General features: G+C 36.0%; 1 protein-coding gene across 16 annotated transcripts in view; it reads right to left on the bottom strand.

Moving 5' to 3' along the window:
* Eip63E (cyclin dependent kinase Eip63E) overlaps positions 1-15,010 on the bottom strand; it is a 733,437-nt gene that overhangs the window by 245,576 nt on the left and 472,851 nt on the right. For all 16 annotated transcript variants that reach the window (XM_067787451.1, XM_067787449.1, XM_067787458.1 and 13 more), the window contains one exon: positions 8,554-8,739. In XM_067787451.1, coding sequence (XP_067643552.1) covers positions 8,554-8,739 — 186 coding nt within the window. The remainder of the gene's footprint in view (positions 1-8,553; positions 8,740-15,010) is intronic.

The following is a 15,010-nucleotide window of genomic DNA, read 5'->3' as shown; positions in this document are numbered from 1 at the left end:
CATGGTCCGTGGTTCTACAGTTCAAAAAGTGCAGCGCTGAGAATTTAAGATTTAGGGGCTTGGGGATAAAAATAATGGCTGTAGCTAACATTCGTCTACTTTCGATTAGAAACACACAAGATTTTATGACAAAGTTATGGATATAATAATATTGGACATGAACTCACCCCCCCTTAAATCGCCATCCAATTACTTGCTCGTTACCAAAGTTTTTTTGTGAGAGAACAGAAAAGTGTGCTAATTTGTTTGGCATTTGTAAAGGCCGACAGAAGGTTATTAATATGCAGCTCCAGCTGCCAAAAGCCAAACAAATAATGTGAAAAGAACAACAAATGTACAAAGGAACAAGTAACCGATAATTCCCTCAAGTAAGAAACCCAAAGTTTGATACAAACATAAAACACCAAATAAAAGTTACAAAGGAGCTTCTGAAATTCGCTGCTTAACAAACAAAAAGCACTTACTCATATTAGTATTAGACTTTTTTTGTCTGCTGGTGGCTATGCCGTAGAGATGTTCTCCTTGTATGGGTGGGCGGAGAGGTATGTTCGCTTATGCAGGCATATCAACCTTATGCTACTTTATGCCGTCAAAAATTTAATTTATTACACTTCATCATCGAAGCAGCGCAGCATACATAAATACTTTGGTAGACATGAGTGAGGTTTGCGAAAAAAGGTTGCAGTTACGTAAGAGAGGAGAAATGAAAAGGAAACCACAGAAGCCAATGCCAAATGAAGAAGTAAAAGGAGTTGCAAAATAAACGAATAAGTAATGAAAGCAAATCGAATGATATATCTTACATGACACATTTTTTTGATATGACTGACAGTTTTATGTAATCAGAAGACCTTATAGGACTGTGAATGAGCAGGTAAAGGTGATGTTAGATTGAACGATGGAGTCAATAAATATCTCACATATACTGAAGGGGTTTTCTTATCTGGAATAAATGCGACCCTCATGTTGCACTCTTAACTTCTAACTTTTAAACTAGGTCCAATCGCTATGCAAAATGGCTCTATTTGTAGGTAATATGACCCTTTTTTTATTCAGTGGAGAATATTTTGTAAAAGGGACACACAAACTCACGAAAGAGAAATGAAAAAGCAACAGGCCGGCATTATTTTCATAAAAGAAAACGCCATGAATGTGTTCATAGCGTTAGCAGAATTTGTTTGACGAACAAAAGGAAACCCCAAATAGGTATCAGGGCTTGTACTACAAAATAACTCCGTCTGCTTGACAAATACTAGAAGTTTTTTTGGCCTAGCTTAATTCAAGCCTTGATATCTTACAACTCTCCCGCCCCTTGTAGCTGGAGCCTTGTACTCGCGAGCGCAGGACACGAACACGGAACCCAAGCCATAACCAAAGCCGGAACTAAAAGCGCACGGCGTGAAATCCGTCTGTTAGCGATGTGTTACTTGGTTGTGCGGCATGTTATCAGTTTCTTATCGACATGTTATCAGTTTGTTATAGGTGAGTTTTCGATGAATTATAGACTAGCTCTCAATTTGTTATCAAAGTGTTATAGTATTGCTATCGACACACAAAATTATGAATAAGCTACCGATTTTTTAAAGACGCGATATCGAAATGTTGCCAAAAAGTTAGATTTACTATCTAAAATTCATCATTTTGTAATGAAAAATTATCGATTTTTATCAAAATATAATCCATAAATTTCCGATTAGTTAGCGATATGTCATTGCTGTGTTGCCAGTTTTTATCGACGTGTTACCGAAAACTTATCAATTTGAAATCGAAAGTTATCGCTTTGTTATCGCAAATTTATTTATTTTTTATTTAAAAGTTATCGATTTGTTATTGCAAAGTTATAGATTTCTATAGGTCTTATGGTCATCCCATCGGTTTTTTATTGAACAGATACTGGCAAAACCTCAATATAGCCGGTCGATAACAAGTCGATAAGCAACCAACAAGAAGACGATAGCTAGGTGATAAGAAACCGATTAGTCAGCGATAATATTTCTCTATTGATGATAAGCCAATAATAAGACAATAACTTGTCGGTATCGGTTGTTACCGAGAAAAAGCCGGTAAAGCTCTTCCTAAAAAGGCCGAGGTTATTATACAATAGTGATTTGGAAGCCTTTTGGAATGGTGTAAAGCAGTCCCATTAGGGTAACCGGCTTATTTTACTGTATTTATATCTTCACATATCTGCAACTATGTCTAAAAGAGCCAAAAGTGATTTGTGTGAATTTTTATATGCAAATTGGCAGTTGATCACATTCCTAGACTAGGATGTGCCATTTAGGCTGTCTTTACAAGGTTTCCACTCATTTTTTTAGTTAAATAAATTTTGGCAATGTGGTTGTAAAACAGACGGTTTTTATATATTTTATTATTTTATTTCACTTTTCATATATTTACTTAACTTTTTTTACTTGTACGGTTGCTAGCTCGGGTTGCTACCTAACGCTACCAATTGTGCAAAATAGTGTTATATACATTTTAATTTGTCACATTCTCTCTCAATAAAGGCCTAAACGAGTTCGATGCACTCTGAAACATCAAAAGAATATTACATTCCAAGATCTTTTACCTATATGCTGATACTTGCGTCATTATCCTCCATATAAAAAATATTTTTGAATAGGGTAGCCACCTAAGCTAATATTTATATAAATAAATTAACGACGTGAAGCTGTAAAATTTTACAGCCGAAATTTAATCAGCCGCCTAAGTAAGGTAAGGTTAGGTTGGCGTGGCTACCCGAGGTCACAAATAGGCCAGTGACATTAGGACCGTTGTGATACCACAAAAGTACACAATTGCCTTTCCTGTTCGAACCATTCTGGTAATCCTGATAAAGGCTACCATGCTCTTGGTGTCATACTCCACCACCTGGCGCAGATCATCCAGAATGGAAGTTCCCAGAAAGCGCTGCAATGCGCCTCTTAAAGCCGGGCAGCTGCAGATGAGGTGATCCATCGTTTCCTCCTCTTCATTCTCTTAACAGCTTCTGCACCAACGACGTCAAGGAGCCCTTCTAACTATAAGACTGTGTTAAAAAAAAAATAAATGTAAGGCGCGATAACCTCCGAAGAGATCTAAGGCCGAGCTTCTCTTCCAATTTGCGTCGTGCTCCTCTTGATTTGTCCCTACAAATTGGCCGGACGGGACCTACATGTTTTATGCCGACTCCGAACGGCATCTGCAAGGCAGATGAGTTTTCACTGAGAGCTTTTCATGGCAGAAATACAATCGGAGCGCTTGCCAGGCACTGCCGAGGGGCGACCCCGCTTAGAAAAATTTTATTCTAATTGAAAAATCTTATTTCTAAAATTTTGATGTTGCTTTGCCCGGGAGATGAACCCAGGGCATACGGTGTGATAGGCGGAGCACGCTACCATCACACCACGGTGGCCGCCATAAAGACTGTGTTAGTACTACTAAAATTGTGGCAATTTTGGTCCCTTCTTAGGATGTAAACGTGACGGGATCTTTTAGGGTCCCAATTTGGTCAGGCGTCTTACGAGTTGCTTTCTCATGCATCAGGATAATTCAAGCTTTTTTTCTGCAAAATCGAAAGTACGAAATCTAACCTTCTCTTAATTTCCTACAAGCCACGTTAGCATAGTATATAAATAAATAAATTCACTACGAAAATAAAAGAAAAACCAAAGTCAGCGCCAAAGTGTGCACACAGCAGAAATTATTAATGAGACGATAACGACATATTGAAACTCAAACCCAATTTTTTTTTTGGTGTTTCATTTACCATACATTTTGATAAATTACCACAAATCGAAGAACAAAAGTCGGAGATATGGTGAGTTGGCAGACGAATTCGAATGGAAGTGCAGCAACAATAAAAATGCTATGACTCCCAAGTTTTGCGATGAGGGAGAACAAAATCAGAAAATTTTCTAAGAAAAGTTTGACCCACATTAAATGTCCTCAGAAATTTTATCTATAGCAAAATGAACAAATCAATATGTTGTTATATAGCATAACGAATATTTGCATGTATTTGTAGCGGTGGAACATTGATATGGTCCGAATAAAAGGCACAACTTGCCGCAACTTTAGTGAAGCAGAGATTAAATGGTGCTGATATTGAAACGAAATATATTGCATATGTTCGTTCAACGAGCAAAAGTTAATAAACTCATATGTATTTGTGTGTGTGTGTGCTTATGTTGGTTTATCATACAGCTGTACGAGCAAAGTTAAGCGGAAGTTATAATTAGTTCCGGTATAAGCAGTTCTTTTGAAGCTATTCATAAATTATGAGCTCACTTGAGAGCACGTGAACGGAGTAAGCAAAAACAAAAAATTTAAAAAAATTACATTTGTATGCGCAATACAAGAAATTAGTTTGTAAAGATTGCAGATGAGATTAAATGATTAGTAGGTACGTAAGAGTAGATATTTAGTGTGTTTGATTGTATGTCGATGCCATCCGGAGTATAAGCGATGAATAAAAAAAAAAAAAAAAATAAATAAAATAAAACAGGGATGTATAGCAACAAATTGGGGCAGTTGAATTTAGAGTACGGCATAGTTATGCTTTATGTTCTTATACAAAATTAAAATATTTGTACATTTGCACATATTTACACTGGCGAGCACGAAAATACAAGTTTGTAGTTTAAGCAAATTACATCAATTTTATTCTTCTTTCGTTATTTTCAATAATTTAAGACAAAAATGTAATGAATTGTGTAACCCAAATTATGCAAACCAATCTCAAAAACTTTTTCGAAAAATTTCGAATTTTTTTCTTCGGATTTCCAGTACTTTCTTGAGTATGCTTTTTGTGCTCAAGTCAATTTAAGTGTAATAAACTATAAGTTACAGGACTCCTAAAACTCACATTGATTTTACACAATTTTTTTTCCGAAGGGTGCTTTAGGTATTCTTCCGTACGAAGGGCGTATAAGTTTTATAAAAAAAAAAAAAAATTATAAAACCAATGTGAGTTTTGAGAGACTTGTAACTTATACTTTGCTAACCTGAAATTAATTGGTCTACAAGACTGCATACTCGTAAAAATTCTGAAAAATCTCAAAAAAACTTTCGAAAAAGTTCGAAAATTGCGAAACTTTTACTTAAAATCTTCAGAACTTTTTTGAGAATGCACTTCAGTAGTCCAATGAATTTTAGTCTGTTTTTGTATTTGGAAGAAAATCTGAGACACACTTCGGTAATAAATGGTTGAAAATTAATGCGAATTCTAGATACTTTGTCAGACAAAAACTAGTTGGGCTACAAAAATGCATACTTTTTACAATTCTGAAAAATCTCAAAAATGTTTTCGAAAATTTTAAAAATTTTCAGCGGAATCTTCAGAACTTTTTGGGTATGCATTTTAATTGTCCAATCAATTTGTCAAAAATCAATGCGAATTTTTATAGACTTATGTATGCCCTTTACTTTGTTAGACTCAAATTAATCTCAAAAACGTTTTCGAAAAATTTCTAGAAAATTCGGAATGTTTTAATTAGAATTTTCAGAACATTTTAGAGTACGCAGTTTCGTAGTCTTATCAGTTGTAGTCTCATAAACTTTAAGTTAAAGGTCTTTCACAATTCACATAGATTTTTGACAATTTTTTTTTTCTGAAGCGTGTTTCAGATTTTCTTACCTACGCACATGTAACGTGCTTCGAGAAAAAAATGTCTAAAATCAATGTAGGTTTTGCGAGACTTTTATAACTTGCACTTTGTTCGGCTGAAATTCTCTGCTGTAAAAAACTACATACTCAAAAATATTCGAAAAATTCTAAATAAAAAGTTGTAGCGTTTTCGAAAACTTTTTTTAAATTGCTTTGCATAGTTTTAGCTACAGATTTCACCAGATTCTTTTTCTTAAGTATAGAAAATAAAAAAAAGATCACAACTGTTGAAGTTTGATACAAAATTTTCCAGTGCTTTTTTCGTGCTCACAGCTGTGCATCCTCTTAGATGTTTGTCCTACGCGCACTCATCCCCCTTAAGGAACACAGAAGACAATATCTACGGATGTTGAATGAAAATTACAGCATTAATTTATATTCTCTACAAAGCAAAACTCTAAGAACATATTTAATTTGTAGACATTTTAGTTAAATGTCTCGTATGATGAATGTCTCTGAAATATTTATTAAATTAGTAATTACATTAAGCAGGCCATCTATAAATTAACAAATGTTTTACATTTCGCTCACTTAAAAGCTCGAAAATTGAATCAGAAAACATTCCGATACTTTAATTTTGAAGCCTAACCGGGGAGAAGAGGCATGCTCCTTCTCTTTTCCGAAGAGAGAGTTCGAAGGAAAGCCTCTTATACCTTCAGGCCTACTGTTGAATGGTCAACGAGTGCTTATGGAATAGCTAATCGCGAACGGCCCAATTCGAATACCGGGTAACATCGGATACCGGAGTGGACCAATGTCCTTCAGTTTACATATTGAAACCAATTTAAGGAGGATAATCAGGCAAAGCCGGCAATACGAGAGGTGCAGCAGCGCCAATGGCTTCCAAAAAAAATGTCGGGTACTCCACTTGAATCGAGGTAGCATGATCACTTTTTATCTTGGAGGAAATCGCCGAAATTGAAAAAAGATACGAGATCAACGTGCGAGATGCCGAAAAAAGATTTAAGTATGAGGCTGTCGTCAAGGAGTAAGAGACAGCCGTCGTTGATAAAACCGCAACAACCAAAAATACAAAAGTCGATGAAGTAGAATTACTCAAGGAAGTAAATGAACGTAACGTCTCGAGAGGCAGCACCAACAGGCAGAAAGAGAACACTCCCGCTAAAGCTTCAGCATTCGCAAATCATACCTACAACGAGGTGGTCAGAGATCAAATCCAGATGGGTGAAAACTGATCCCGGGATTGAGGCTTCAGAACACAGATAAACCGATGGACGATTGGGTATTCTTAAAATCGAGGAACCACGGAAAATTAACCTCCTATCGCTCTTACTGAGATGCAGACAAGTTCCTTTTGGCACTCGAGCAGAAGTGGAATAGGCAACAAGCTTACAGTGAAGCTTTTATCTATAGCATTGGTTTACGAGACGTACTTGTAGATTTCTGGGTTAACTGCAAGGGTGCCCCTTGGCCAATTGTCTTTTCAGCATTACAAAAGGGCCTGAGAAGCAATCACAAAATAATATTCACACAAGCCGAGCAATTTTATAGTTTTTGGGTGTACTTGCAGCGCTGACTTTGTATCTTATTTCAACTATTTGAACTTTACAGGGGTAAGGGTGAACTCATAAAGTGGTCAAATGTGCATATTCCCAGAGGAGGTGCAGTGACAGATAATTCTTCAAGCTAAAAAGAAGTCCCTGATATGACAATAGAATAATACTCCTAGAATTGTTCTGTAAGGAACTGGGTTGTGTCGAACATAATATTTTGTCCGATCATCGCAGGATTCTTTTTGTTGACGAATAGGAGACGAACTAAAAATTCACCGCTTAGAAACTAAAAACGTATATCGTGGCGTTTATTACCTAATATGTATAGTAAGTCAGAATTCGAAGAAGCTTTGCGGCGTTATGTGGCATTTAGAGGGCCAGCATAGGCATAGGAATACAAAAAAGACGTCGTATTGTGAAGACAAACAAGTGACAAGAGCATTGATAAGATTTGTGCGAAAACGTATTCCATCAAGGTCCCTGCAGAGAAATTGGAAAAAGTTATGCAATGAGACAGTTTCGAACTACAGCTTTATTGACTACCTCGGAACTGGTGCTAATCAAATGAAGAGCGGGACACCTGATTGTCATACGTAGAGGCGCTCCATAAACTAAGCTACTCTCAACTTCTGCTGTAAATAATTACTATAAAATATATTCAACAAAACTCCACATCCTTGCACCAAATCGCATTACACAATTTCAGGTTGCAAATGAGAAAGCGTCATGTGGAGACAAGAAAAGTCAGTTGTAAATGCCAAAGCGTCACTTCCATATGAGAAATCGATTGTATATGAGAAAGCATCAATTGTAATTGAGATCAGTCAGTTGTAAAACGAAATTAGAAGGCAGTTGATACTTTTTATTTAAAAATGACTATTCTCAATATCAAGGGTGCTTTATTATTTAAAACTGATTCTTCTCAATAACAGATGACACTTTCGCATTTTAATTTCATGATTTCTCATTTCAAATCTTCCATTATGCTAACGAAGTAGCTGCATTTTTCATTTGAAGCTCTATTTTCTACATTTAATTATTCTCATTTATAACTGATTATTCTCAATTACAGCTAACGCTGCTCATTCTCATTCGACTCTTTTTAATCTAAAACCCGCCGCTTTCTCATTTGCTAGTAACTATTCTCATTCCCATATAAGTCCTTCTCATTTGCAATTGCTCCTTACTATTTTCAAGTAAGACTTTTTCATATACAACTGAAAATGGCTTTCGTGATTTTTCTGCAGGGAAGCTAACGGTTTATTAAGCCAAATTCGTCATTTCCCCTCCATAGCGATTGAAAAAACATTGGGTTCAGCAGTGTAGTGTTAAACTTAAGCAGTGTAGTGTTAAACTTAAGTAGGATCAAATTTCAAATCTAACTCTTACCTCCGTATCTGCAATTTGACTTATCGGCTGGTATATTTCCATTTGGTTCCAGACGATCCAGATACTCTTCGGAATTATAACCATTGTATGGAACTTTATTACCGTGATTATGGCCACCGCGATGATGATGATGATGGTGGTGATGATGATGATGATGTGAATCGTCGCCATCCTCACGTGATATTGCTGAAAGAGAGGGAAGAGAATAAAAGTTCTATTAAAATTAAAATTATTAAAATTGTAATACTACACAGAAGTAAAGGATGCTGGTAAAACCAACTAATCGAGGTTGTAGCTCTTGAACTATCAGACGGTTGGTTACTTGGTTGCTTTAGGGTTTATCTTACCATTCTTTTTCAAGGGAACACATTTTTTTAAAGTAATTTCAACAGAAAAGAAACTGTTGGTCTCAAGTTAACAATATTCTGTAAAATTAAGATATACATATGTAATAGACTGGGTCAATTTATTAACAGATATCGCGCCATCGATTTTTCGATAGGATTTGGGCTCAGGAAAAAAGTTCCGCTACGCATACACAAAAAAAAAATAATTATCGAGCCTGCGAAATTTTTATTTTTTTTTTTTTTTTGGTTTTTATTTTTAAGGATATTTTCATGACCTACTAAAAAAATTTTCATATGTATATCCTGTCCGACCCAAAAATGTCCGCCAAAAACGTTGGCGATAACAGTTTTTGAAAAAAAAAAAAAATAAAATATTATCGCCAACGTTTTTAGCGGACATTTTTGGGTCGGACAGGATATACATATGAAAATTTTTTTAGTAGGTCATGAAAAAAAAAAATTTAAATCAAAAAAAAAAAAAAAAAAAAATTCGCAGGAAAATTATTTTTTGGGTATGCGTAGTGGAACTTTTTTTCCTGAGCCCAAATCCTATCGAAAAATCGATGGCGCGATATCGGTTAACTTTCGTCCATAAAAATCGACCCAGGTTAATATGTAATAAATGTCACAGCGACTGAAATGTTGTAGTAAATCGCAGCGACAGCTTAAAAGAAATCACCGTAATGATTTTGTGACTTACGTTAAGACTAAGCTGCGCATGCAGTCGTACTTACCTGCGACTGCGGTATCTACGACTAGTAGACAGAAGCTTACATCTGGCAGAGGACAGAAGCACGAGTATTTTGCAGTGACTATTTTCCTTTGGCGAAAGCTGCGACTGAGAGTCTGATCATATCTTTACTGATATATGATATGCGGTGAAGGGAGAAAGTTGGATGTCCCTTGGAGTGTTCGAGGGAAACGTTCACAGGAATGTTTGTGGATTCATAATGACATGTATGAGTTTTACGCAATTCAATGCCGGGACTAACAAAGCCTGACTAGATTTGGTCATGTTAATTACTGCAGACGCTATTGCACAGAAAATAATTTTAAGTTGATCTCTCCTAGTTGTTCTTCTTCTGCTTCTTTTTTTTTAGCGAGAAGGAGACTCCGCGAAGGTTTTGTGGAGTTTTAGCATTGTTGAGGATCCTTTACAATATATTGATCTGGCACACCATTAAGGTACTAGCACGACCATTTCGGGAACGATTTGATATTAACACATAGCACCTTCTCAATATCTAATCTAACCTTCTCCCTTCGTGGGGAACTTGGGGTTGCCAGAGCATTGTCTGCAAAGTAAATAGGATTATTCACGTCTAGGTGAGCTTCACAACCCCTTGAATCCCTTGATGCTCCAGATTGACATCTGTTGCCGAAAAGATGGAATGACCGCAGTTCCTTCTTCGGATACGAAAATCGACTGGGCGGTTAAGCGCAAGCTAGTGGTTATGAATGTACGAATTTCTTATAAATATTCAACTTAAAACTTCAAGAGACACACGTCAGCCAAAGGAAACGTTTGGAGCGGAAGATGAAGAAATTTGTCCTATTTTTCAAAATATGCTAGTATGTGTGCAAATAAATGCATTTATTTTGGCATAACAGCTGACTCTTTGAATTTTCGGCAATTATTTATAATTTAAAATACAAGCGACAGCTGCTCGTAGCAAAAGAAGTGAAAATATAGTATGCGTTCTAAAACTCAATATTCACTTCATTGCACACTCTTCAAGAGATTTTTCATAATTTAAGTCAACAGTGCAGCTGTGCATAGACCAACGACCCCGATACCACAAGAAGAAGTCACATCAATATTGATACTCATAAAATTAGGCAGCTTTGACTGACATCAAGCGCCACCCTCCCCAACAACAGCCGGTGAACTAAAATCACCAGCATCAAGTGACATACAAAATGTAGTGTGAAAGACTTAGAGACGTGATAGTCATTGCTGCTGCACTGTGGTAGGGAGCAGGTGAAGGTGATTGCGGTTAGTGTGACATTAAATGTTGGAATGGTGGTAATGACAGTGGCAATTGCAATAGGGTATGAGAAAGCGGGTGCCAAGAGCAATATAAATTTCAGAGAGAGAGAGAGCAATGTTTTGTGGTGTCATAGTTAAATTGAGTTTATTTACTTGAAATTGCTGCTGTTGCTATAGCCTGGACGCAAAAAGATAGTTTCGAGCGCACCCGTTGTGCTATTGGTGTAACAAGGCCGGCCCTTTAAATACACAACAATACATATTTTGTATACATTTGTATATATTTCCATTTTTGTATGATTGTAATCTTAAACATCCATGTCACTTAGTTGCGGCTTTTGCAGTCAATTGAAGCACTAGATTTAATTAAGTAATTAGAGTTGTATTCTTGCTAGACTTCCTCTGGTACATATTTGCAAATTGCTCGCTTGGAAATGTAATAAGTGTCAAAATACTTTACATTATGCCATACAATACACACATACATATCTACATCAGTGATGCACTTAAAGAGCTTCGTAGTACTTCGGAAAACTATTTGGCCTTCACCTACATATCGTGCGAGCGCAGCGACAGATTCAGTAAAGCAAGCAGTCAATCAGTTTTAGCTTGTAAATGATTAAGGTCTCTTAAGCTAGCCCAACCTTTCCAGGCCAATCAGGAAACGAGACCGCACTAAATTGCACAATATTTAATGCTAATTTAATACGGGTTAATTAAATTTATTACACTCGTTTTTTAAAACGTATCGAGGGTTGGCCTATACCCAATGAAAAAACTAAAACGTATTTAATTACACCATATTTAATGCTAATTTGTTACGGGTTAATTAATAACACCTTTTTTTTTTTAAATATCGAGGGTTGCTCTAGCTTAAACTTAACTTTTTCAAAAACAAGTGCATTAAATTTAATTAACCCGTACTAAATTAGCATTAAATATGGTGTAATTAAATAGGTTTTCGTTTTTTGATTGGAAATATGGGTTGGGCTAGCTTAAACTTAACGTAGCCCAACCCTCAATATTTTTTAAAATACTTTAAGTGTAATAAATTTAATTAATCCGTATTAAATTAGCACTAAATATTGTGTAATTTAGAATGGTCTCGTTTTTTGATTGGGCTGGAAAGGTTGGGCTAGCTTAAGAGACCTAAGGGATTACAAGTAATATATGTATCAACTGTTCTTTCAAAGCTGTGCTCTCACCTGACCATAATCCTTGTTCTATCTCATATTTTGTAGAGGCTATTCGGCAGAGTTGTACTAAAAAAAAAAAATAATAAATAAATGTAAGGCGCGATAACCTCCGAAGAGATCTAAGGCCGAGCTTCTCTTCCAATTTGCGTCGTGCTCCTCTTGATTCTTCCCTACAAATTGGCCGGACGGGACCTACATGTTTTATGCCGACTCCGAACGGCATCTGCAAGGCAGATGAGTTTTCACTGAGAGCTTTTCATGGCAGAAATACAATCGGAGCGCTTGCCAGACACTGCCGAGGGGCGACCCCGCTTAGAAAAATTTTCTTCTAATTGAAAAATCTTATTTCTAAAATTTTGATGTTGCTTTGCCCGGGAGTTGAACCCAGGGCATACGGTGTGATAGGCGGAGTACGCTACCATCACACCACAGTGGCCGCCGGCAGAGTTGTACTACTCTGGTACAAAATAGTGTAGAAACTGTAGTGTAGTAGGTTGTGTACTAGCTGTAGTACTGTTTTTCTCGGATAACTTTTGAACGGGTCGAAAAACTTGACTTCCGTGTTTTGACTCTTAATTTTGATATAACTAAGCGTCTTTGGATACCTTATTCTAGACTTCTGAAAAATTGTCGATAGGTCCCATATACTGCACTATATATTTCATACTAAATATGTCTGACAAAACTTACCAACACAGCAACCCATATCTGAAATTCTGCTCATATTTTCGCTAATTATTGCATACCTGCGTCGATAACGATGGCAGCAACCCCGGCAATTTTGATACTTCGTTCAGTGTCAAACGCACGTTCCACACTGTTTTGACACTCGGTCAGTGTCAAACGGCGTAGTCTTAGAAAGCGCATTAAGCAAATATATCTTATTTGTAAACCTTTATAATGAGCTTGTACCCCAAGCAGTAAATATTTCATCCGTGAATTCTATGCTGAAGCATGCTCGACGTAAACACATACTACTAAAAAAATAGTTGCGTTTGTACTCGAAGCTCTGACGTCGTTGTGCACCACTGATGTACATATAAAAATCCAGGCATGTCCTCTGTGAGCTCTAATAATACTCCTAAAATTGTGTGGTTAAACTAATTTATTTGCTTTCGCTGTGAGTGGATTTCGTGTATATGTTCGACTAAAGAAATGGTTACTCGCTGTGATGGCAATAAATTGTTCAATGTGTAGTGTTTTTTTCCAAATTTAAATTTAGTATCTTATTTTGTGGTTAGCGTTGTGTTATATTTCTGCAGAAACTGCTTGAATAACACTACTTCATTGTATATATTACACGATATTAAACAAAAAGTAATTTGTAGCGTCATGTAGTGCCAGCCAACTAAAAACTAAAATAAAACTAAAAACTAAAATAGCTGGCATCACCCCCACATGCAACCATGCATGTATGCACTTGGTGTTACTGGGTGAGAGAGTCGAATGACGGAGAGAATTCTTATTGGCTGAATCTTCCGTTACTCGACTCTATCACGCCACTGCATCATGCGATTTTACCGCTATGCACTTTTGGCATAGCGGCAGGGCTGCTTTGAAGCGTCAGCAGTTTTGAGTTTTTGGGCAGAGTTTGAAGTGAACCGGCTGCCGAAATACACGCGAGAAAGAACGGCGTAGTTAATAAAACTAAGAATAAAATAACTAAGGACTAGGTTTATTAAAACTAAACATTTATTGTGCAAATAAAACTTAAAGCAACTTAACAAACAAACATAAGAGAACTTTAATAAAAAAGTAACTAAAATTAAAGCAAGTGCGGTGTTTATTTATTTTGCGTGTGTGGGCGCGCGAGGGGCTGTATGCCCAAAATTAAGTGGCATCGAAATGCCACTTTACATGGCGACCGTGACATGCGTTCGCAACGAAAGAATTTTTTTTGTTAGAATAATGCGATTCTTTTCCATGTTTTAACTCGGAAAAAATAAAAACGGTTGTGTAAGAAAATCGCCAAAACTTTTTATTTCAAAGTGCAGCATATTTTAATATACATACTAATTTTCTACGCTTCGCGTTAATAACCGAATGACGGTGCCGAAAATCCACGAAACGGGATATCAGAAGACAGTAGCAGTGAAAATTATTGTGCCTAACGTAGTACAGTCCCATAGGGAGTTGATACCGTTTAATACCAAAAAGTAGGCGTGGAAAAACGTAAATTGATTGCGAATCGCAGAAACAAAAGATTTCCAAAAATAATTTTTGCCATAAAAATATGTTGAACATTTTTTTTAAATATCAACATTATCACAGTGATGGTTTCTCACCGAATAAAAGTGAAGGTGGTGAGAGTTTGCTACGTTAATATGGGAAAAATGACGTTTCAATTCCTAAGTTGCGGCGTCGATGGAAAAATTTCGCAAAGGAAAAAAATTGGAAATTGCGGTGTCGTTTTAGAGCTCAGAAATTACGGCGCGACATTGTACATACATAATACAGTTTAAACGAACTCAAGTGTTAAAAAGGAAAATCTTCAAAAAATACAAAACCTACAAAAAAAAATTTGTAAACTACACAATTACACAAAATATGCTTAAATCAACAAAATATACAAAGATATGGGTGAACTGAACTAAAACTACAAAAATAATCCCAAAAAAAAAACATATATGTATATATACTATATATAAAATCTACAAAAAAGTACAAAATCTAGAAATTGAAAAAACTGGAAATAATACAAAAAAATCAAAAACTGAAAAATTAAAGCAAAAAAAAATTTTCAAAATTACACAATCACACAAAAAAAAAAAAAAACAAAACAGATTTCAAAGCGAAGAAACTGAATTAATGGCAACAATAAACATTTACATTTAAAAGAAATCTACGAAACACATACATGGATTCTAAAATTTTTCAACAAAAAAAAAATCATCCAAAATTCATCACTTGCCTGGAAACAAATG

The sequence above is a fragment of the Eurosta solidaginis genome, chromosome 5 (genome assembly GCF_040869045.1).
Source record: "Eurosta solidaginis isolate ZX-2024a chromosome 5, ASM4086904v1, whole genome shotgun sequence".
Lineage (NCBI taxonomy): Eukaryota > Metazoa > Arthropoda > Insecta > Diptera > Tephritidae > Eurosta > Eurosta solidaginis.
The sequence above is the reverse complement of the archived record's forward strand: the minus strand, read 5'-3'. Positions and strand labels throughout refer to the sequence as shown.